This window comes from Cololabis saira, chromosome 6, assembly GCF_033807715.1.
Source record: "Cololabis saira isolate AMF1-May2022 chromosome 6, fColSai1.1, whole genome shotgun sequence".
Taxonomy (NCBI): domain Eukaryota; kingdom Metazoa; phylum Chordata; class Actinopteri; order Beloniformes; family Belonidae; genus Cololabis; species Cololabis saira.
The window spans coordinates 22,520,058-22,546,051 of NC_084592.1; the positions used below are offsets into that span (position 1 = coordinate 22,520,058).

General features: G+C 40.0%; 1 protein-coding gene across 1 annotated transcript; it reads right to left on the minus strand.

Annotated features, from left to right (window-relative positions):
• Positions 1 to 139: 139 nt before the first annotated feature.
• si:ch211-39i22.1 (serine-aspartate repeat-containing protein I) lies at positions 140 to 24,485 on the minus strand. The gene is made up of 12 exons (XM_061723698.1): positions 24,222 to 24,485; positions 17,656 to 17,735; positions 15,667 to 16,183; positions 14,954 to 15,042; positions 14,717 to 14,810; positions 11,485 to 11,520; positions 9,406 to 9,495; positions 7,829 to 7,852; positions 7,321 to 7,338; positions 5,849 to 5,965; positions 3,203 to 3,262; positions 140 to 2,928 (listed from the first exon to the last, which is right to left on the minus strand). The coding sequence occupies exons 1-12, from the start codon at positions 24,283 to 24,285 to the stop codon at positions 2,900 to 2,902; spliced, it is 1,218 nt and encodes a 405-aa protein (XP_061579682.1). The 5' UTR covers positions 24,286 to 24,485; the 3' UTR covers positions 140 to 2,899.
• Positions 24,486 to 25,994: the final 1,509 nt, after the last annotated feature.

A 25,994-nucleotide genomic window follows, 5' to 3' on the forward strand; every position in this document is an offset into this window, starting at 1 on the left:
TAATCGTCAAATCTCCCTTGGGACCTTTCAGGTTTGCACGAAAGTGAACAAAAGTAAATAAATGATTAATTGACGGTGAATATAAGAAACAAAAAGGAGAATAAATTACGCTACAAAAACATCAGACAGAAACAACAGCTCCCACTGAAACAGTTTAATTGACTTTGTCAAACATTATTTACACAACTCCAGAAGAGCACAAGTGCCAGATCAATGAAGAAGACAGTTCCTACACAAAATAAAAACATGGCAGTTTAAATTAACAAGAAGAATCTTACACTTGTCTGAATGCGATCAAGATGTATACAGGATAGAAAAGTGCTTCTCCCATTGAAAATGTTTTTTTTTTATTCTGCTTTAAAAAAAAAAAAAAACACCTCTGCTTGTCTCACCCTTTCTTTCCGATCCTGACATTGTTCTTTATTTTTTCCTCTCAGGAATATTTAAGAGATTCTTAGTAATAAGGCAGGACTGGTACGCGCCATCATTGATGCTCTCTTGCATGATCTGGAAAGTGCACTTCAGGACCCAAGGTTTACATTCTGGTTTAGACACTGTGCTCCAATAGTTTGCCTGTGACAAAATGTAGAGTGGATTATAATGCTCCAAACAGAAGCAATGCTTATTATGTTTACAGGATGTTAAAATTGTTGCATCCCCCCCTTTTTACATCAAATAAGTTTTGGCAAGTTTTCTGAGCGAACCCAGCAGTACATCAGTGCCTTGGCTGAATCCCGCGGCACATAATGGAGCTGGCGAAGGGGCGAGTGCTGCATTCAGAGGAGGATTTACTATTTTTGAAGGCATTAGTGGCAATCTCAAAAAGCTTGTACTGCTACTTAGTGGGCATATTGTGCAATATTATTTTATTCCAGACATACTATCCACTTGTACCAGCATCTCAAGAGAAACTCATCTATCGTCTTATCACAAATTACAGGTTAAAATAGCAAGTGGCAGAGATATTAGACGCTGCATCCAGCCCACAGTTCATAATCTAGAATCATTCGATATGTGACATCACAGACTACTAATATTTCTCAGCTTGAGGCTAGGCTGTCAGCAACAGTCTCTGTCCCGTATTGCAGCTACTAACACACTACATGAACTGCAGCACTATGCAACCTGTATAGCCACATTTAAAAGTTTAAAGGGAGCAGGGAAGATACAAAACTTCAAGACAATAAAGAGACATTCAGAAGTTAAATTGTGCTACACAGGCAGGAAAAAGAAGGCAGTAGCGCAGCTGCTTCTGAGGCATTTCACAATAGTGATCACAAAATACCACAGCGTACAAGTTGACTCATCTGACCATCAGTGTCGGCTCATAGGCACCACCGCCAAATATAAAGAATTATATAGAAAATCACAGGTGAATGGCGTCTGTATAAGAATGGTACAAAATCACAGACAGTGACCGGCTCGCTCAAATGAAAAAGACACAGTTTCATAGCAAAACTCAAGGCATACTGTAAAGAGTTTGGACTACATGTTCAGTTCTGAAAGCAGTGGATATGAAATTGGCCTGCTGTGAACATAATGCAGAGCATCTGCAAAGACCGTGCGACGTATGTCTGGAGCTATTTCACGTGTATTTAATGGGAAGTACAAACAACATACATTCATTATTTTCCACTACTAGTTTGCCTGTTTTCACATTTATGTCCTAACTGCTGGATCTTCCCTGTGCGTCTGCAGATGTGACCACGCCAGGCTGTGTCAGTGAAAGGCACTACAGAGAAAAAAAAATGACTGCATCACAACTAGACTGACACGGAGCACGTTAGAATCACGGCTAAAAACGTTACGGTGAGACCTCCACATTTTGTTCACATCAGGTGACAACGATCCACTCGCTTACAGCACTAAAACAATGTAACAGGGAAGTTTGTTGTATGGTGAATGAACGAAAGGTCAATGAGGAATTTCCTCAACGTGTGATTCATCCAACTAACTGAGCAGAAGTAGTAGTCACTTCACAGAATTTAAATCCAAGCCCCTTCACCGAAGAACACACAGACCAAAATGAAACAAAACGACAGGTACGAACATACAGTGACATCATTGATCCTCCAAGTCCACACCGGACCATCTAAGAGCATCCCCAAAGCGCCAGAGGGAAAAATCCTGGAAATCTCGGGACGCTCTTAAAGACTCCTCGTATCCTACATTTGTATTATTACACATAACGGCGTTTATAATCATAAGATGAATGCGTTTACTGAAGTGACTGGTTGACAGTGGATGTTCAAATGATTTTCAGATGGTTGGCTCATTGACTGGCAGAACCCAACCCTCCCCACCGCCCCTCCCACCCCAACCGTAACCCCCAGAAAACAAAAAAAACTAACAAAAAAAACATCCATCTGTAATAATTCAGTACAAGTTAAACATCAACAAGATCACTAGCTATTACGGGTTTAGATTCACACTGAATTACTAGAACAGGATAGTAGCCGTACAGTTAAAAAAAAAAAAAAAAGTTTATATTTAAGCCATTTTCTTATTATAATTAATGTAAAATTTTAATTCTTGGCAACTATGAAAAAAAAAGGATCTTGACCAATCATTTTAATAAATTCCTTAGTCATAACATTCATGAACCCCTCAAGTTTGCATACATTGACTTGATCTTTACCTCCTTTTCCCCCCATATGTATGCTCACGCAGGAATAAACTTACTTATTCCTGCACTTATGTGCACTCACAGAAAGAAACAAAACAAACAAAACACACACGCAGGTTTATATAGACCAACATACACGCACACAATCAGACAAACACGCAGCCCCTCTCGGGGGCCTCACAGTAATTCAGCTCCACCGGGCAGAGCCTAACAGGGAGATTGCCACTTTGCTTGACTGTCGTTGGTCCAGGCAGGCGGGGGAACGCTGCTGGTCTAAGATGAGTTCAGTAAGGTGTTAAGAGCTGTACAAATAAAAGAAAACAGACACAGTTAGACACAGTTCTTGTCAGCATGCATGTGTATATATATATATATATATATATATATATATATATATATATATATATATATATATATATATATATATATATATATATATATATATATATATACACTGTTACCCATAAAGTGTACTGATTCCCATGAAATAAAGTGAGGAAAAAAGAGAGGAATGTTTCCGAAAACAAAATGATTCCAACTTTATGGGCAGCAGTGTACTGTATGTCTTCGTCATACCTTGGGGATCTGACTGAGCCTCGGCTGCATCTGCTTTGCGTGCAGCTTCTGGATCTGCGTCTAATTGCAAAGATTGACAAATGTTATTTAGAGTAAAAACAGAAGTAAAGAAGACAAGGGAACACACTACCAGATAGAATTACACGTCCATTTTATCGCTTTGTAGTGGCTCCTCTAGACAGCCAAACGAAAAACTGATATCTTTTATTTCTGTAATCAGGAAACTGTCTGGAGTCACGAACTATAAATGGAGCACCTGAGGGACAATTCTGGGGATTTCGATTCCTCTCATCTCTAACTGCGTTCTATCACCACCATGAAAATTGGTTTAATTTCTGTCTGATCGAACGCTGCAAAAGGTCTTCATATCTGCGCCATCTTAACCTTCTATTTGTTGTTCCTGGCCACATGGCATCATTAATTTAAAACCTCCACTCATTCTTTAAGACATACTGAGTTCCTCATAACGTTGCATCTTTAATCAGAAGCATATTATTTTGAAGTGAAACCAGGCCTGCTTGTTTTCAAGCTCCGAAATTGCACCGCTTGCATGCAAATATGCTCTTCCTCCCCCAAAAAACTGTTTTCTGTACTTCACTGTTGCGTGTACAAATGTTCCTCCCTCCCATTTGAGCCTTTTATTTTTGTGCTATGGCTTCTTCTGTGTGCTTGTGCAACTTCTGCTCCACAATTTTTGCACTGGGGTTGCTGTGAACTAACCTCATCTAAAATCCCAGCCTCCCAACCAAAAAGGTTGCCTGATATAATCCCGAGACCAATGTTTCCATGTTTGTGTCTTTGTTTTACTTCACAGCGCCGACTCAAGACTGTGACTGAGACTGTCTTCAGCAGATTACTTACCAACACAGATTACAGAAATCAGTAAAAGTATATATATCACAAATATCATCATAATATTGCTGTTTAGATCCTATGTAAAGCCCTCATGACCCAAACTTAAACTTCAGATTTGCATTTCAGACCATCAGGGTTCAACAGGCTCGACAGGCTCAACAGGCTACAGTAATTACAGGTATTAGATTTTGCCTCATTTTTTTGTTTCTAATATGTAAAAAAGAAAAAACTTTTTCTGAAAAAAGTACTGCGAGGTAAACATAAAGTTCCTTTCCACATTAAAAGGAGATATATTATAACCTTTTATCCAAAGTTGACACTGTTTCCGGAGGTTTGAACAAAATATCTGCTACATGTTTTAGTCAAATTAGCACAACGATAAAGTACAAAAGCATTGCTTTGAAGTTTGTCTATCGATACACTGCTTAGAGCAACTGGTGTTCAGGAGGCGGAGTCCAGCACTCCACATGACCTCACCCCTTTTAAAGTCAGCATCACGGGTTTAGGATATCAGTTTCCGAGGTGTGGCAAATGCAGAATCATGTGACTTTTGGTGGATATTATGATGGTGAGCCCTCATTTGGGTTTGCAAATCAGAATTGGACTGGGAAGTTTTATACAGGAGTTTCTAAGTCAGAAGTCAGCTCAAAAGCGGCAATGTCAGTGTCATATCTTGCACTCTGTTTGTTAGGATTTTTGACAAAGCTTGTTTCAAGATACTCTGGCTGTTTGGAAATGAAGACAGTCATAATGTTCTTGGGCTGAATGAGGAGGAAAAAACAACCAAAATCATCACAAGTTGAGCAAGAGCCGAAAACAATAGGGAACTTCTTTTGTCGAGTGAAATGTGCAGATAATTACTGGGCTTGGCAGTCTTCGTTATTGTAACACTTATTTTCATTCCACAACAAGGCAGACATGTATCCACAATGACTTTTGTCTTTTCCATAGCAGAGCGAAGCTAAAGGAGCAACAACAGCACATAAACACAAGCATGGAGTACCCCAAAGTGTGGACGGTTATATTTGCCTCCTTTAATCTGGAGCAACGTGCAGTAACAGGTAGACGAGAGTTTATGAAGCATGAGTGCAGAACGTTTGCAGGACCATGTTAAAGCCCTGAGCATTGGAGGGGGTATTTGCACACAAACAGTGACTTTTTGGATGAGGGTACAATTTCTGAGCGTGAAAAGAAGGAATCCTGCTTTCAGCTCAAAAACTACGCTCTTCCTAAAAGTCAGTAGCATAGTCCATAACTTCCCCGAAAAAACAGTAAATCTAAATAAGGTATCCATAAAACACTTAAGCATATTAGCTGGATGTAAATATTCTCAATATGAAAACTGAATTTGGCTTTTGATCTACTCCACTAAAGCTGATTGGCTTGTTATCCATGTTGACAGTAAATGAAAACTTTGCTGAATTGGCAGCTTTGGATGGAGCAAGAATGTAAACTCAGTGCAACTGACGACGATCCGAGGGGAAATAAAGCAGAGTCTGTGGTTTCAAAGTGGGATAACTGACCTTCAGAACTTGTATTTTTCCAGATTAGAGGACACCCACGTGAACCCCGCCCACGCTGCACTCGTGCAGCAAAGTGCTAAAGATGCTGGCAGTTTTGGGGTTGGGATCTGACCCCTGTGAAACCCTTTAAAGCTCGGATGCTGACTAACTCTCATCCATCTGTTCTCGCGGCTATCTGAGTTTCCACTGAAACATTAAACCTTGGTTGAAAACCGTCTTTCTCTGACATGTTAGGTAATCAGTTGGAAAACAAGTCTTATATATTTACCCTGTCTGTTTTTGAAGCACAGTTTCTTCTTCTGATAGGCAAAGTATCCGGTGACTGCTCCCACTGCAGACACAATTATCCCTGACAGGATTCCCGCTAAAGAGCCAGATCCCCCTTCTGTGGAGAAACAAAAGACGATGAGTTATACCAGATGATGGTCATATTGTGCCATTTGAACTGTAAACCGCTTAGTCTGAACACGCTCTACAATATTAAGTTGAGTGTTTTTCAGTCCAGCCTGTCACAGTGACTAATGCGCATGTTCGATGTCACCGTGGTGGCCTGTTTTTCACTTCAAAGAACATAAATTAAATCAGCAATGAAGCCCAATGATGTGATATAACGTGTTCATTAAATGAGTCTGAAGAAGTGCGCGTGTGCATGAGCGCCCCACCATTTTCCAATGTCTTTTCATTCGTCAACACTATAATTTTCTTAAAAGCGCACATAGCGAGCATTCATAAAAAGTCTTTCTGCACCTGATAAGCTTGTTACTATGACAACACCAGTCTGAATAGTTTCCATGCCAATTAAAAGACCCAGTGCAAATTCAATGTAGATTATTGCTCATCTTGCTTGATACTATTTATAAAAACACATTCTATATACACATACGTGACCTTTTTTGAATGCTATACTTGTGAATGGTATTTCTCCTTCCTTATGCAACCGCAAATCAGCACATGAGACATAAGTATCAGACGTAAGGAAGGCAAGGAGATTGTGATACACTTTCACGCAACATTCAAAGTCTGACACAGGTTTCCGACTTAAAAACAAGCTCTTTTTTGTTCTTGTGGTGGCTTCAGTCAAGGCAGAGCAATAACGGCAAATATTTGTTGCAGCGAGAATAGAGAGGGAGATGGGGATGGGGGGGCAGAAGGGTGATGTTGGAGGTATTGAAGAGAAGTCGCTGTGGGAGACTGGAAGGCTCAAAGACCACAGCGAAACTGTGCAGGTGAGGAAAAAAACGAGGAAGAGCCCTCAGTCTCGGAGGTGTGGTGAAGTAATAAAAAGGAATGAGTCAGTGAAATGAAGTGGAGTGAAACCAGAGAGTGAGTCAGTAAACGGAAGCAAAGATGGGTGCAATTGTCGGCATGTGGGAACATGCGTGTATTGGCAGATGAAAGCCAAGTTAGTCTTATCTTTTATAACCGTTTAAATCTAAGTTAAAGCTTTTTTAAGCTGAGATTAAGCCAGTAAGGCGAATCGTCCATTCGTTTAAACTCTGTCACTTCCGCGTCCCTCACCTGAAGTGATTCATGTGATCGGGCAAAGACACATATTGGAAGAGCTGAGTTTTAAAAACAAGTTTTAAAAATGCCGTTCAAGAAGTTCAGACCAGCATGGACCTTTTTGTGTGACCCAAAACAAAGGCCAAATGCTTATGCTGCATGTGTGGTTGGGCGCAGGGCGAAGGTGGCCGGGTGTTTGAGACAGAACAAAGCACAGAGGGAAGACAAATGGCTCACCTTTGGCCTTAGGTTTGTCTGTAAATTGAGAACAGAAAACAAACATTTAGTATGCAACATTAAATCGCAGCATTCATAAACGGATAACAGCATTTCTGACATTTCATTTGCGCAGTAACACAGTTAAACACACTGAGCGTGAGGTCATTTACAAACAGACGTCTCACACAGAAGCATGTGTTTCCCCGGTAGGCACAAAGAAGCAGCGTTTACCTCCAGCAGATGTAGCGTGACTACACCAGAGAAGCCATAGTAAACAGGATATGCTTCAAACAGTAGAGATGAGGCATTTTCCACTGACTCTTATATCCTGTTTTTATCTCAAAGGCATCCTAGTAATTAATATCCTGTGTGTTTCAGAGCTACATGAGCCCGTCTGACGTGGCTGTGAAGCTTTGTACAAGGCAAGGCCAGTTTATTTATACAGCACAATTCAACAACAAGGTGATTCAAAGTGCTTTACACAGACATTAAAACATCATAGGAAATGAAAAAAGGTGATCCTTACCACCTTCTGATTTATCAGGACTTCCTAAAAGAAAGAGAGAAGAGAGGGTGAGATTAGTTGCCCTGCGGTTATGCCTTTAGGGCGTAACACAAATTTTGTAACATCTATTCCAGCAAACACACGTGTGCACAAATGTGAAGCTCGTGTAGTTCTCTTTGTAAGGAAATTCATCGGTATAACGTCATACCTAGTACGCGCCCAAACCAGACCTTTAACGAGCACCATTGAATCTAATGATACGTCTAAAACAGGGACATAACCCTCCAAATGCATTTTATACGCATATAAAAAAAAAACTAAATACCACCTGCCCTTATGATCCTCTCAAATAAAACTAGACAAGTACACACACCCACAGCTAATATCGCTTATGTTTACGTGCAGAGGCGTCTCAAATACACAGCGATATCAAAGACTTGAGCGCTGGGTGGCAGTCGTTCTGATCTTGGATCTGATCCATATGCAAACAAGCCTACTGTGTCTGCTCCTCCATTATCTCCATCTGCACTGCATGCCTGTATGCGTCTGTGACGTCACGGAAGCTGTCAACCTGCTTCAACATGAGCAAGCTGCTGAGGAGGAGAACTTTCATGAGAAAATGATGACTTGGGAAGCGTTTGAGGAGAGTCAGCTTTCAAGAGAGCCGTGCAGATTAAACGCTGCAAACCTGTTCTCCGTGCTACGCTCTAGAAACGTCAGTAAAACTGTGATGTATCGTCATGTTATCAGCATCTGTATATTAACACAGAATTCTCACAGTAAAGAGACGCCACAAGATTATCTTAAAACATATTTTAGAAGATAATTTTGAAGTGGTTGGAGGAATAAATGGTTGGCTTTAAAGTAAGAACCTCATTCAGAACATGGATTGTATGAAGATGGTTGAGTCATGGTTCGTGCCATTTGCTGTGTTGATGTTAAAAACAGGATTTTTATGACTTTATGACGTCAACTCCAGCCAAAAAATAAAAAGAGCCTCACAGTTGTAATTTAATTGTTTTGGGACTTTGGGGATAGAGTTAATGGACAGCAGATGGATCTTACAATGATATAAGTAATAATCAGTTGTACTGAATTCTCACTCAAATTAGCTTCAAAAGTTTTTGTCATGAAACTAAAATTTGTGGAAAATGTAACGCATGTCTTAATTAAAATTTTAGCCGTTCTTGCATTTCTAGAAGTAATTGTTGAACTATATTTTCTTTTAAAGACAAAACTTTGAAAGGCAGATTTGTGTTGGGCTTGGTCAGAATTTACTAAAAAGACCCAGAGCCAAAGCTGTTTAGGTGATATCTTAGCACAGTACGCAGATTTCTGTGGGTTCCCTTCAAATATTGCACTTAAATATGGCACAAGGAGTTTTAAAAAAAAAGAATCAAAGACTGGTTTAATGTACATTACAGTAACTTATAGTTATTCCTTAGTGTTCAGACCGCAGGACTGAAGGATTCCAATTTGATGGAAAAGTAAACTGAAAGCGCTCTTTACTTACTCCTTATGTACAGCTCTGTTTACCCTGCACCTTTTATGTTTGTGTTACAAGTAACAAAAACAAAACTGCCAGAATTATTACTTACCAGAGTTAGCACTGCGGCTACTTGGTGCTTTCTTCTCTTGGGTCTCCTCGGCGCTCCCAGACAACGCATCTTCCAAGTTGAACCCCAGATCTGAATATCAATAAGTTGAAAAATATCACTGACAATGCAAACATAAAGAAAACAAACCTTTACATTTTCTAAAAAGAAAAAAAAACAACATATTAGCTCTCTAATGCAGGACACGGTTGTGTTTTCTTGTTTATCTATTTAATGGTAACTTGAAGCGAAATTCTTTCCACTTGGTTTCCTCATGGATGCCCACAGAGGAGTTCTCAATAATGACTCTGAAACACTAGCAGCGAGGGTGGAACAGCGATCCTGGGAACCAGTGCGTTCTCGCATTAAAGAATATTATCTTGCAGGAATAATCCTTTACGTAACTAAATATTGACTGAGGGGAAAACCCAAGTGGCTTATGAAACATACAAGTCATTGGGTGTGAACAGCCAGCCAAAACAGTTTTTGGCCGGATAAGGTGATGGATGATTAGTGGAGTAATTAATGGCTGATGGAGCCTCAGAGGCATGATTATCCAGTGGCCTATTCCCTCTCTTGTAAAATCCTTAAAGCAGATAATATAATACTGATGCATACTGATGACTGGATAGATACCAATAGATTTGATTTTACCATGCCATCTTTTCCTGCCCTTCTTCTCTCTTGTTTTTGCTCTGACCTCAAACTCCAACTCTTTTTTTTCTTCACAATTCCCATATATATATATATATATATATATATATATATATATATATATATATATATATATATATATATATATATATATATATATAGTTCATATATCTATATTCATATTCAGTTCATATATATATATATATATATATATATATATATATATATAGTTCATATATCTATATTCATATTCAGTTCATATATATATATATATATATATATATATATATATATAGTTCACACATGGATTGAACCCTCCATGGTGCACTGCCATAAAGTAAAACAACAAGAAAAAAGAGAGAGAAGTGTTGTTCTTTGAAGAGAGGTATAACATTAAAAAAAAAACTACTTTGAAACACTGATATAAATATTCTTCCAGTTTAAGAAGGAAGCGTAAAAGAGGACTTATCAGTATTTAACTCGTCCTGAACTCAGTCTCACACACTCACCTCTGCCACAACTGGACTATATTTTAGTTTGCATTTTACGTGATATTTGTTTAAAAACCTTATATTTCATGTTTATTTTAATATTATGAATGTGCTTTTATTTTGAATGGAAGTGTGGTTGATTTTTATGTTTATGTTTTGATCTGCTGGACGGTTTAATTTCCCTTAGGGAATGAATAAAGTTCTATCTATCTATCTATCTATCTAGTATGACATGCAGGTGACACCTCAGTTGTGATAGATTACTTAGGGAGGCATCTGAAATAACATCACACACAATTTAGGAGGCAGAAGTGTGTGAGCCAAACTCCAACCTAATTAGGTTCTCAGAGGAATTGCATTTTTGTTAGAATGAAAGCATGTCTGATCCCCATAAACGTGATAATAAAGAAGGGAGTTGCAAGAATATCATACATGGCGACGAAGGAAGGCACATTTTTTTGAAGAATAACATAAAATACAACAATAACAGATGATGTCAGAGGGAATTTCATTGACATTTCTGAGATCAAAGAGGAGAGAGTGGAGATCTAATATTTTTTTTAATATTAAGGGATAAACTTAAATTGGCCTTGCACCAGAGACCAAACACTGTATTTGAAATTCTTCAAATCTGTTTGACTTTCGAGGCAGACGCGCAGTGGGAGACTCAGCCGGAGTTTAAAACCCCTACAGACACAAGAAACCTCAGCGGTTTCCTCTGTTCTTGGGATTTTAGTGACATTTTAAAATGCTGTTATGGAGAAACTAATAACTAAAAGCATAAAATCTTTACGTGAATGTATTGTTACTTTATGTGCTGAAAGATTGCGGTTTGCTTTTTATTTTTCGTGTCCCTGAGTACTTAGTTTCTATGAAACTCCAAAGAGTTGGAGAGCTGTAAATGAGTAGAGAATAATTTATAAAAATAACTTTTTACCTGGATTAATGTGAGGAGGAGCAACGTTCCCTTGAACTGTGGGGAGAAAGAAAGAACAGAATCATGCTTTTGATGCAAACATTTCAGATCCACCCAGTAAAATAAATAATGGTGGTGACACTATTATCAACAGTGGTGCAGCTGTGCCGCACCGATCCGCCACTTTGATGTTTCAGTGACTTACTGTTACAAAAGCAGAAGTTGTTTTGTTTTTATTTTTTTTACCGCTTGAAGGGCTACAGCTCACACAGCAATACCTAAATCATTAAAATACTCACTCATTCCACCGCTTTTAGAAGCGTCTACAATGCAATAATAACATATTATTGATTATATTCTATACATATGGACATCGTTAATCTGACATCTGCACTACTTAGTTTAAATGATGACTAGTTGCATAAGGCTGCCAAATGTGAAAGGTTACTAAAGGTTTCTTCTTATAAAAGGCTGAAGAAGTCAGTCTAATTTAACTGTCAAATTTGAACAAAGTGTTTCTTTCCACCCAACATTATTTCAGCCAATCAGGAAGAACTTGGGCTGGACCTCAGGATTTGAAGTTAGTTTGCTCGGATTTCAATGAAGAACCAACATAAAGGTGTAAATGGCACCGTGGTTTTTTTCTGACTAAACGAGTGGCGATGAAAGGTGTTTGCTTTCCTTATCTACAAAATGATTAAAAACAATCTGAAATCCACAAAAATTAGAGTTTATCAACCCCATGGCTTGATATACAGAACAACATGGCAAGTCCTCCGCAGGGCCATTTTCTAGATCAGACCTGAAGTTACGGGTATTGGGAAATAAGTTTGTTAGGTGGACACATGCTCTTGTGTTTTGTTCTGAATATTGTACCTATCCTTTTTCTTTTTATTGACAACTGAACTGGAAAATTGTGCTTAGAGCTCAGTGCCAAAGAGCCCTGGTCGGAGCTGTGCGTCCACCCATATCGAGCAATCACAAGACAAGTGCTCTCTGCCAAACATGCATGTGCATTATGGCCTACGGCGATGGCAAAACAGCCATGAAAAATCACTTACTAAGTTGTAAATACAATTAACAACTTAGTAAGTAGCTGCAATGTAGCGGCTGGCTGCTAGCACAGTTAACCAATGCCGCTGCATTCGCCACGTAAACAGATGTCGTTAACAGGCAAAAACACTGCACATGACAAACTTCTTTTAGATTGAAAATGTGCAGGGTAATAGCTACTGCTAACATTTTTTATGAGCACTCTGCAGTTTAATTTCAAAAGGAGAAGAGGGATGTTATGGACTGTATCGTGTAGTGACCTGGGATGGACTGGGAACATGTCCAGAGCTCATCCCAGCTGCCAACAGGCTGAGATACAGAATGCTGAAGCAAACTCTGTTGACTTATCTTTTTAAGAAAGACTAAGTAAATACATTTCCATGTGCTATAATGTTGGATCAGTGTTAGAATAAACCGGAATTGATTAATGGATTTGGGTGTGTAACTGCAGGGCCACAAAGGGGAGGTGCATGTCGTTTTGGCAGTTGGATGACAGAAGCAACGGCTTTCTTTGGAATAGATTACTTCCTTTTCAACTGACGTGTTCCAGAAACAAACACGGTGTACCGTTTCACATTTTATAGGGAGTGTATTCACACGCACACTAAAATGGTAAAATCCCCTGCAAAATAAGTGCATAAAGTTTTACCTACAGCTTTTCAAGTCTAATTAGGGCCCGAGCACTTACAGTGCGAAGGCCCTATTCATTGTATCTGTAGAAATTTTTATTCTTTATTCTTTATCCTTTCTTCTGACGAAAGGAGGGCCTTTTTGCCCCCCTAAACGTACCCCAAAAGTCATTAATGGGCGTGGCAAAATGGCTCAACAGCGCCCCCTAGAAAACTTCGTGCCTCAAGCCCCACAATATGGTTTGACGTACATGCGCAAAAATAGGTACACACCTGTATCATGTCGCAACTTAAAGAAAAGTCTCTTGGCGCCATGGCCGAAACCGAACAGGAAGTCGGCCATTTTGAATTAATCGTGTAATTTTGGCGCAATTTATGCCATTCCTTCGGCAGTTAATACGGCCCGAACTGTAACGTGCACCCAGGTGTGTTATACATCAAAATGTGTGTCTCCATCCTGCGACGACGTGCAATACTTTTCTCTTTCAAAAGCGTTACCGTGGCGACGCTAGACGCCAAAAAGCGCGCCCCCCCCTTCATCTGATTGGTCCATATTTGATAGTTCCCCAAAAGTCACCAAATTTTGCACGCAAGCCAGGCCTGGTGATAAATTTGATATTTCGTGGTTTGCATTAATGGGCGTGACAAGACGGCTCAACAGCGCCCTCTAGAAAACCTTTCTCTGCCATAACTTTTGAATGGTTTGACATAGAGAGTCGTGGGTGGTGTCATCTTTATCGGTTTTGAGTACTTGACCATAATTGGTGCAAATAAGCCCCGCCCCTTCTTCTGATTGGTCGATATGTCATAGTTCCTATTTTCTGCCATAACTTTTGAATGGTTTGACATAGAAAGTCGTGGGTGGTGTCATTTCTGATATGCTTATGGGGGGCGGTGGCCATGAGTGCGAGGGCCCGTTCATCGCTGCTTGCAGCTTTAATTTATGTTTGTTTTTCTACCCCCTACCTTTTATACAGCTGGATTCTTGTGAGAGTCATTAAAAAAAATAAAAAATAAAAAACAAAACAATATAATGTGCCAGGCTTCACAACCACTTGTGGAGAAACAAAAGTTAAGAACAAGAAGTGCCTCACGCTGTGGCTACCAGACAGGTTTTAGCCGTCAACCTTTGTTCACTGAGCTAGTTACTCTTCGTTCATCTGACTGAATTTTGCGGCAGACAGACCAGACATCTGGTAGTCTGAGTATTTTTTTGAAGGTCCCTGCTGTTTTCAAAACAATTTTGATGAAGGACTTTCCAGATTGTTCTGCCAAACAAATCATGATGCGCGCTATGACTTTCTGTTTAATTCCATCTAAACAGAAAGATTCATCTAAAGTTTGTACCTGCTGTCACTATGCAATGATTTAAAAGCGATGTAGATCATGGCAGAACACCAGATCGTGTGATACAGTTCAATTCACCGGCACTGAAACCTGTATTTTCTACAATGATCACAAAGTCGTTGCCAACAGGATCCAGGACTTGTAGGAGAGCAGATTTGCTTTTTCGTCATTTTATTCCCTGAATGTGTACACATACAGGAGTGGACAAACATCTCTGTACTTACTTGTAGGCTCGATGGGTGAACCGGCAGTGGGTGCGTCATCATTATTGTCAACACCGGCATCTGCTGCCGGAGTGATTTGGCCATCTGCTCCATTCTATTACATTTTTATCACCAATGTGATAAAAAGGATGAGAATGGACAAAAATGATTAGTTTAGTCATTCAACTTAGCATCTCTTGAATAAATGCTGTAATTTACACAACAAGATTTGAGTAGGAGTTAAAAACTGATACTAACATCATCTTCGACAGGTGGTGCATCAGTGCTCCCTGGAGTTTCCACCTCTTCATTTTCTGTCGCTGGATCTTGAGCAGCTGGATCAGCGACTGGCCACGGATAGAGGGGGGAAGGCGGACAAGGGTTACATAACTCACTTTGTTAAAATATTGTCGATATTATGCACCGTATTGCCGTGTGTATAAAAAATAACTGGGCTATAACTGGGTGACAACCTCAGCTTTTCCTGTTAGAAGCCACTGTAGAAATACAAGAGCATGTCGTTCCTTGAAAGAACAGTGGGAGCTTCCTCCAGAAGGGATCCAATTTGAATAGATTTCCATCTTAAAATTGTCTAATTTTACTGCTAAATTAAACATAGTAACGTCCTAATACAAAAACCTTGGGCTTCAAAGTCACTCATTGAACGAAGGCAATGTCAAAGAAGGATCTGTCCAGGTCCCTTTTCATATTCTGGGGTTATAACATATAACATACATCATTTTATTTATTTTGACCACGTTTTGTTCCTAAGAATACAATAATCATTGCCTTTTAATGAATTGCTGTTGAGATTATGGTTAAAAAAATGTGCACGCTGTTCTAATCTCAATCAGTTGACTGAGTTGTTTTACAGCTACCTCAATAATCAAGTAGAGAGGAAAAAAACAGGGTATAATAAATGGTGTGTATGTTCGTAAATATTGACATTACATATGAATTTCTAATATCACCTGGTGTTATTACTGTAGAGCCCTCAGCGTCGCTGTCTACTGGAGGAATAACTGCTTCAGCATCGTCGTCTGCAGGAGCTACGTCTACTTCGGGTTGTCCTGCAGGAGTCCCTGCCTCTGCATCTTCGTCTTTGGTGGTTTCCACTTCTGCATCTGCAGCAACCTCTGCTTCTACTGTTTCTTCGGTGGATGGGTTTGGGTCAACAGCTACTGCAGGGGTGTCTTCGGCAGTTTCTTCCTTGGACGACGCTGGTTCAACAGCTTCCACAGGAGCATCTCCGTCTGCGGTTTCTTCCTCGGATGCGGGATCTGCTGCTGCGGGATCTGCTTCTGCGGGATCTGCTGCTGCGGGATCTGCTGCTGCGGGATCTGCTGCTGCGGGATCTGCTGCTGCGGGATCTGCTGCTGCGGGATCTGCTGCTTCTGTATCTCCTTCGGTTGTTTCTGGTTCTGCGTCACCGCCTACTTGATCTTGCTCAGTTACTTCAGCTTCAGTTTCTGCTTGCTCAGGTTCTTCCTGTGTTTAGCAAAAGATTTTCATCTTATGAAATCACGTTCATGTACTGGTCGATCACATTATCGAGCCAAACATAGACAGAGGTTCTGAAAATATATGGCTCTGTAGCTGCACTTTCGCTACACAGCCTGAATTGTTAGCTGGAGCATGAAGTGAGAAAAAAAATGCAAGACAAAAGCATGAAAGTTATCATATCAAATTCTTTTGTGATAAATAATGGAATGTTTTATAAAATGGATCGAAAACAAATTTGAACTTTATTTGCACATGTGCAAAGAAAATGGGCTTAACTCTCTTCACTGACCAATTTCATCTTAGTAAAAAGGTATAATGAAAAGAAAACTCCAATTTGATGTCAGCAACACCATAACATTGGTAGAGAGGCAAAGAAAGGTAAAAGAGATTATATGATATATATATAAGACTATATCTGGAACATATTCAGTAAAAAAAATGGCAGGTGAGTGTGTCAAGATTAGCTATAAAATGAGCATTCACCGAAGGCTTAGTAATATCAAGCAAGGATGGGTTGTTGCTCACCACTTTGTCTCAAACTCCATCATTAATCACTACAGACTAAAAATACTTCTCTATGCACTTTTGAAATACGGTCTGTCGCAATATCATGAAACTAATCAGGGAGTCTGGAGAAATCTCAGTGCGTAAAGCACAAGACAGGCGTTGGACTTGTTTCGCCTTTAAGCCTTCAGACAACACCGCCTGGGAAATCGTCGTAATAAAAAAAAATCTACTAATTCACATGGGCTTGGGAGTACCTAAGAAAAGTCAATACACTCTGCTGCTGCATCCAGAAATGTCATCTGAAACTGTACTATGGAAGGCAGAAGCCTCACATTAACTCAGAAACAGTTCTGTGCACATTTCTCAGACACTTAGGGCTCTTTAGTCAGATGAATGCATGTTTGAGTTTGTTAGACGTTTGTTTATGGCAAGGGTTGCTGAGAAAAACAAGGGTTAGACTCTTATCAGTGAAAAACGTGATAACCAGCGTCTGTTGAGGCATGAGGGTGCATTCATGTATGATGCTATCTTTAATGCAGAGGTGCAAGTGGAAAATTTGGAAACACTGTTTTTTGGTGTTTTTTTTAAACACTTACTACATTGGTAGTGCATACTGATTTAGACAAAACGTACAACTCAACATGCAGGATGCACGGACTACCTAAACGATATGCTCTGACCATTGTATCCCACAATGCAGTACACCTCCACAGCAAACCAGTGCAACACGTTCTAAAGAGCATTCCAAAGAGCTAAAGGCAAATATCAATGTCTGTGATTATCGATTGCCATCAAATTCTGCATCTACAATTTCTAAATACAATGGAGTTGGTCAGTGAAGACAGTGGAATTCTTTTTCCTTTTAATCTGTTTCTCTAAAACAATTGTACAAATTACATATCATTTTTTTTAACATTCCCAAAAATGAGCTTCGTATTTCCCTTCCTCACCGCGGGATCTGGAACGGTCTCCTCCTCAGCGTCGGCTTCCACCGCCGGGACTTCGTCGTCTGATGGTGGGGCTGCATCATCTATATAAAGTTGTGTGAAGAAAGAAGGAAACAGAAGGATGTCAGAGTGGTGCACTCACTACTGGGACAAGTTGTGTTCAATAACAAAAAAAAAAGATGGAACATGCATGCTCTATTAAAAACATGTTGATAACAAGACCTTCAATTGAAACTGACGCTGATATTTCACCACAAAACAAAGATGTGACAATCTCCTATCCATCTCAGTATCATCTGACAGTCATGGCCGGTATTCTGTGCCCTCCATTTTTCACAAAGTATTTTACATATCCTATTCATACTGAACAAGTAAAGCTCCGTGCTGATAAGCGTTGCCATTGGAAACATTTTAAACGTAATTGTCAACATTGACACTCAGACTCAGAGCCACACCCTGCCCTGACTGGTGCCTGATGTTAACACTCAAGCCACAACTGGATGACAGACCCATCCATCATGTCTGACCTGCGTCAGCATTCGATGAAGTCTCCACCTCAGCGCAGGGGGTTGCAGCTCCGTACTAATGAGAAAATGACGGAGACGTGCTCTTTTGTCATTTTCTGCATGATATGTGCCCAGTGTGTGCAGCTGCATGCGTGTGCTTCGATCGCTGCTGTGACATTCCCTTGTTTCATGTGAGGAGCTGAAACAGCAGTCTACGCTCTAACTGGATCCTTCTTGCGCTCAGCTGATTTCGGCAGCATCCTTGTGCCGGTGCGTCTGAGCTCTGCCGAAATATCGAGTATAGGCTTCTCATAATTATGGCACGAGTGTAGTTGCTTCTTCCTCTCAGCAAAACGATGATAAGATGGGAGAAAAATTTTCCCGAAGATAGGGCAAATACCTCCAAAATGTAGGAGTTCAATACCTTTAATACCTTTTTAGTAAGCCTACACAAAAAAAAAGTAAAAACATTTTTCCACATTTGGTATCTTCATTCCTGAGAGAAAATTTCAAAAGCTCTCTAGACTTGCCAAGTGAGATTATATCAGAGTCAGTAATGCCTTAAGGGAGAGCAGCTTGAACAATATCTAAAGTATTTCTGTCACACCATAAATCCTTTGGCAGCGGGAGTTACTGGAGACACCCTGGATCACTTCATGCACACAAATACACACTGATGACGATAAAGAAAAAGAGAAAAGAAAAGAAAACATACACATTCACGCAAATACATGGAACACACACACAGTTGTGCAGCTGAACGGTTCCTGAGCTAATTGAAGCAAGAAGTCTTCATCTCTAACACTTTCTCCCTTTTCCCCCTGAAAGTCCCTGCGCCAACTCAGCATCCAAGCTAAACATTAATCAGAGCGCTTTATGATTCCAATTAGGCACATGAGTGTATGGGTGTGGCCGCGTGGCTCACTTTCATCAGACCTTTTGAAATCCCTGACTTTATCGATGATGTATTGAAGGCCGTATTTCGTAAATGAGTGTCCTACAGTGTTTGGAAGATTTAGGACTGAAACGACTATAATAATAATTCTAAAAAAAATAACAAGAAACCGATCTTATCCTCCAACAGTGTGAAAGTTCACATTAATCTGGAAGAATCCAGAATTTTTATTAGTCAGAACAGGATTTCTGGTTGGCATGTTTGCCTATGTGTGACTGTGCAAGTTTCTGATTTCACTTCACAGCAAATGTGGAAATGAGAAGGCACATTTTCTCACACGATTGTGCTTCCATGCATGTGTGTGTGAGGTATGTGGATCTCATGAACCACCTCAAGCTTAACCAGTGAGAGAAACTACCCATGCATGAAAACTCTCTCTTCCAGTTGCTCTGCAGAACATTCTGTTCCCATTTGATCAATTTGCCACTTCCTCATTTAGTTACCTTTACCAGCTCCAAACACGCACGCACGCTCACAGCAACTCATCGAGCTGCTGCTTCTTCTTCTCCTCCTCCTCCTCCTCCTCTTCCACCTCCTCCTCCTCCTCCTCCTCTTCCTCCTCTTCCACCTCCTCCTCCTCCTCCTCCTCCTCCTCCTCCTTCTCCTCCTCACTCAGTTTCAACCACATGTTCTCGAACATATGAAGTTCATGTTCGCGTTCACTCTCACACTTTGAGTAAGGGGTGTCCTGTTTTGTGTTAGCACAGCAATAAAAGCGCCTCTCCCTCTTTTCCTTCCCTTCTTTTCGGTCTTTACGTCTGTTTCCCAGCTTTCCTCTCGCTCTTTCTCCCGCACAGACTCTAAACTCCGTCTGTTTCCCTGCCACCACTTTCCCCCGGGGCTGCTGACTCATCTGTGTCTCTGACATGACTGCATGCTATTGTGTGATACTACATAACTCGACACTGATAAACTGGAAAAAGCTCCCCAGAGGAAAAAAAAAACTAAGTCAAACCGGTTCACACATATGGGGAAGAATCACACTGTCAGTTACATTGTGTGCTTACTCAAACAGTTGGATCAAATATACACAAATCCCTCTGCGTTTAACAGGTAGAAAAGCATCTGATAGAGAGCACAGCTGCCAACGAGCTCATGTTAGCATATCTGCCTATCAGCTCGCTGATTTACATGTCCTACATCATGTGTTTGGACTTATTTTTAACTTGCTACTGCTGCAACTTCCAGAGATCAAATGAATGATAATATAAGAAGTTATTGATAATCCTACACAGATTTTTGTGCCATTAGAGGGTGGGGTCTTCCCGATTTACCTACAGCTACAGCTATATGTTCCCACATTTCCCACGTCCATTGATGCTGATCCATGTCGTTCTCCAACGTTCTTATTGATGAAAGGGTTATTTTATTTATTTTATTTATATAGCGTCTAATATAACAGATGTTGTCTCTTACGACGGTTACGATTAAGGTTAAAGCATGAGGTTTAGTTTAGGGTTAGGTTATCAGGGCTGTGGGATCATAGCCACCCTCGCTAGAGGCCTCTAACTGTTACACAGTCAGAGTAAGTTAATCGATTTGGCCTACGGAGTGAAGGTAAATCATGAAAAGGTTTGTTCTTCTTTCTGACAGGTCGTTTTTCTTTTCTTTTAGATTAAGATAACTTACAGTACATCTTAACATCAAATGCGCCAAGAGGTTTGAAACAGGAAACACTTGTTTTTTTTTTGTTTTATATATTTTGCCTAGATGCAATGTAAATGACTACATGTTATAACAGATCTTAACCAAATAATCAGTCAGTTTACAAAACGTTTTTATCTGGAACGGGGATCTGGGAACAGGGAAATGTTCCTGTGCCTCAAATCTAAAGATTTCTTTTTGGCCGGACCCCTGAGCGTCATCGCCCTTTCCCTCTCCAATACGCAGCAATGACCCTCTTTCTTACTGCCCCATTGGTTTTCTTGTAAGTGTGGTTAAGAAAAAGCCTTTGATTACAGCTCATAGCATTAATACACTTACATAGTGTCAGAAACTGTCTTTCCATCACTTCTACCGAAGATGTTAAGAGGATGAGAGAGTCTTGTAAAGTTTTCTCCTGTACAATGCAAAGATTCTCTCTGTGGTTAAGGCCAATTCAAGAGTGAAAATCTTATCTCATGACGTCTAAACCGATCTTTTATAATGTGAATGGGATGAATCCATATCATATTATTAATGGTAAATACTAGTTAACTAGCCATCATACTAGGCATGTGATGGCTTCTCTTCCTATCTTGATGTGCCATCACACATGGAACAGAGTAAACCTGAACTCAACAGACCACATGCCATTTACCCATCACTTCAGAGCCCAATTTTCATGCCCACTGGAGATATTCTAAATGTATTAGATTTGACCAAAAATCTAGGTATACTCCAATTACAATTGTAAAAGATTTCTTCTCAAATGACTAAATTGCTACCATGACGATGCACCACCGTCCCTCCAGGCTTTAATAATGCAGTTTCAGCAGCCTGCTCGGTTACGTTGTTTACTCCATGCAGACCAATAATTTGACCCTTCTGAAACAGTAACATCTGTTCCACAACAACAGGATGTCTCTTCCAACATGGTTGTTTAAGCAGCAAGAAGCTGCTCACTCCTTCAGTTAAGAGTTAAATAACTTCTTGGCAGCTCAAACATATTAATCACGGTAGTACTTTTCCAGTCAGGGCCTCTTACCTATTTTCTAAGTTAAATCCATGTGGGAACATTTTATTGGCTAGCAACATTATACACAGTACAAATGTATACCAATTTTTTTAAATTAAGGTTGTTTTTGTATGAGTCACACATATTATATTGATGTAAAAAAGCAAAAGCGGCAGATAAATCAACCCATAGCACCTGGAATTAGTAGGTGTAACAAAAAAAGCTGAACTTTTGGCATGTCATCAATGCCAAAAATGAACAGAACTTTCTGGTTCCTCCTATGAGCTCACTTATATGTATCTGAATGAATGGGTGTATAAGCATATATGTGTCGGTAAAAGCCCCACCTTTCCCTGTAATAGTACACCAGCAAATCTTTGTGGATGTGCGTGTTTGGTTATACAAAAGCACCTCGACGTCATTGTTCTGTTAAGTATGCTTCTTTTGTGTGTTGGTGGGACACAGAGCTCTGTGTTTACTCTAATCATGTACACCTCAAACATGTGCCCCTATGGAAGAGTGTGTGTGTGTGTGTGTGTGTGTGTGCATCGTGTGTGTGGAAGTGGGTTTCACTTATCCACATAAAAAAATAAAAGATTTACAGGTTGGCAGTTGGAGGTGTAAACACGGACAAGTCCACACACACAAGTGTGTACGCATATACACAAAGTACACACGCACATCACACGGTTCTCTTTTTTCTTTTCATTTGCCTCCAGGACACACACACACACACACACACACACACACACACACACACACACACACACACACACACAAACATACACATTAATGAAACTCTCCCCATACTCCCCAATGTTCTGTACATAAAAGTTGGAGCCTACCCCACCTACTCCCACTCTATCAGCCCCCCCCTCTCTCCCACTCTCTTACTCACACACACACACACACACACACACACACACACACACACACACACACACACACACACACACACACACACACACACACACACACACACACACACACACACACACACACACACACACACACACACACACACACACACACACACACACACACAAGCTTATGCATGTTCAAATGCTGAGGGCCCTAGGGGAGAGTAAAGCGCTGAAACTAGTTGAGGGCTGGGTGTTTTCTACAGCTGGGCCTGGATCTGGTTACCGACACTCCCTATCCCTCACTTTTATAACTTTTAACACGCAAGGTAAACGATGTGCTCATAGGCAACTGACTAAGCGCCACATCTTTTACAGTGAGAACCGCTTGCACAAGTCTGCAAATCACACCCATTTGGAATCCTTCGGTCTCAATGGACCAAAGTCCAGTAACTTCAAAATGAAGTTACAGTATAACAATACAGTAAGAAAAAGAAAGTGTGGGGATTATGGCAATAAAAAAGTTATTCAATAATTGACAAAAAACTGCATTGCATTGCATATGTGTATGTTTCAGGATGCTTCCTCTCTTGTGGCTTATCTGGTATTAAAAAAAAAGTTTAAAAAAATGAAGCAGAAAAGGAAGATTACCAACTTACATCCAACAGTGCTAACTCTCAACGGAATATGTTTGCATAATGATAGTGCGGCCTCTTTCTTTTATATCTCTCTGTTTTCCCTCTCAACAGTTCTCCTTTATCTCTGTCCAACATATCCCCTAATTTCCCTCCTTTTTCCCCCAGCTTGTATTTCTCCTCTGCGCTTCCCATCTCTCCATGCAAGTTTTATTGCACATTTGAACAATGTGAAATCGTTGCATGCGCTGCAGGCAAGGGCAGAGGCCCATGGGGCAGCTGAAGAGGAAGGAAGGGGGAGAGACGGGAGTTAAAAAATGAGCTCTGAGAGATGCAGAAGAGAAAAAAAAAAGCAAAGGAGACGGGGATGAATCAGTCAGTCAGTCAGATAAACAAATGAGGAATTATGTGTCACAAAGAAAAGAAGGGAGATAATTACTGAGTTCACCACACCCTATGGACCAAATCCCTAAAAACGTGAGCACTTTGTAGTGCATGAAACACCTTTGATGATGATGATGTCTGGGTTTCAGATGGGGGGACGCGTTGTGGTAGAGATGAAGAGCTTTTAACTCATCCAATCAGGGATGATTAAAACAAGCAGAATGCAGCTGGAGGTGGACTACATGGAAATGGTTTCAGGCAGATGGGCAAATGAGACTGATGACTGCACTCAGACAGACAGGAAAAAAGAGATATAGTGAGAGGATGGAGAGGTGCAGAGAAAAAAAGACGAATGGGAGACACATTCATAGATAGATAGATAGATAGATAGATAGATAGATAGATAGATAGATAGATAGATAGATAGATAGATAGATAGATAGATAGATAGATAGATAGATAGATAGATAGATAGATAGATAGATAGATAGGTGGCATGCATGAAGACAAAAAAAGCACATTTCCATACATTTGAACGTTATAGGCAGAATTAGAAAATGGTCATTAATATACCTTGTGCCTTGGCGTGCGAGGCCAGCAGGCTTCCTAATAGCAGAATCCACAGGTATGACATCATGGGAACGTATTGTTCTTGCTGTGGATAAAAGCGAGTGTCTTTTTCCCTTTTGTCCTCCTTCAACAAGGACAGTTATTCGGCCGGGTGGGTTCTCAGGTGGATGTGGAGGGCGTGTTGTCAGTGCCGGATCAATCCCTGTGCGCTCCAAGGTGCCCTGATGCTCTGGCTGAGTGCGCGCCGCCGCCGATCTGTCGTCTCCTTTTGTCTGGATTGGAAGAGAGAAGATTCAGGTTTTTTTTTTTTTTTTTTTTTTTTTTTTTTTATTAAGGTGGGCGGATCTCTTGTCCCAACTATAGGCAGACTGGGTTGGCTAGTTTGCTGCGAGCGCATTGATTGCTTGGTTGATTCACACTTGATCAACAGCAGCCAGTCTTTGTAAGTCACTGTTGGGAGACATTTGAATTTTATGCTCAGTAATATCAACCATGTCAAATTCTACAGGGAATCCGCAAAGGATCCCATTTGAAACCCGTTTTGTGATTTAATCATTAAGTCATCATTTTAATTTGAGGCTATACTCAAGCGCCTAGGCAACTTAAAATGTATTAATATTAGGGATTCGGGATTGTTAACACTGACATACCTGAAGTAGACCATAGTACACTTGTAAAAAAAATAAATCAAAATTGTTTGGGTGATGTGGCTTCCCTTCAGCCTCACAAGCCTGTATTATACATGGATTTATGAGAACTTCAAGTTTCAGAGGAGAGTGGAGAATTACTGGCCTTTTACATTTGTGGACCTGGTTTGTTTTAATGTCAAATTAATATGATGTTTCTATTCATGAAAACCACATTACCTCATGCTCAGCCTCTCAGTAAATATATATATATATATTTTTTTTCCCCAGACTGTTTTTTGAGGTCTTTGTCAAACTGAAACGTGTATAGACCTACCTCGGCCGGCAGGTGGCGCCAACAACTCGTATTTTCAAAGTTGGCACCTGCAACTAATTTCCGCTGTAAGAGGCGTTCAAGTTCCAGTAAACTTGAAACGTCAGGGCTGGATACATTCATACGATCCAGTTTCGCAGGTTTAGTTCACATTCTCTGCGACAAATTGTGTGTTATATTTTTTAACTTTTTTCTGAATGCTAGAGCTCACCCTTCTTTGAATATTCAGTACTTTTCACATCCCAAGATACCATACCCTGTATATCGATCTTTAAATCGGCAATAAAGTTCAGTTAAAATATTTTGTACTGAAAAAGGAAAGTGTGCATGAATCTAGCTTTTCATAACTGGATCATAGATATTAGTTTTAACCTTTTAAGGCCAAAAACACTTTATTACAATCAATCACCCATTTATGGTTGTCATGCTCAACACATCTTGCTGTTGTACTCTTTATAGTTTATCCATGTAGATCTTCATAATGGAGGAATAATGTTGTGTTGCAGCACCATGGAGTGAATACACAATACAAACGCATGATTTTCTTCTTACCAGACGTTTTGTGGAAAAAGGCAAAATAAGAGAAAAAGCTGGGCTCTGGCCGGCATTAGTGTTTAATTTAAATTAATACTGAGATATATATATTCAGAGTTTTTAAGTTAAGGGTTTTTGAACCTCTATCCATGAACACAAAATGATGAAAAATAAAAGGTAATAAAATAAAGTGAAACCAGCAGCCACATTTCATCATGTTTTTTCAAGCTTGAACTCATCTGCACAAAAGCAATATTTGGTGTAAAAAAAAAAAAAAAAAAA

Coding starts and splice junctions, on each gene's coding strand:
- si:ch211-39i22.1 (XM_061723698.1), bottom strand. CDS start 24,285: ATGATGTCATACCTGTGGATTCTGCTATTAGGAAGCCTGCTGGCCTCG. Junction 17,736..24,221: donor CTCGCACGCCAAGGCACAAG/GTATATTAATGA, acceptor AACTTTATATAG/ATGATGCAGCCCCACCATCA. Junction 16,184..17,655: donor AGACCGTTCCAGATCCCGCG/GTGAGGAAGGGA, acceptor TGCTAAACACAG/GAAGAACCTGAGCAAGCAGA.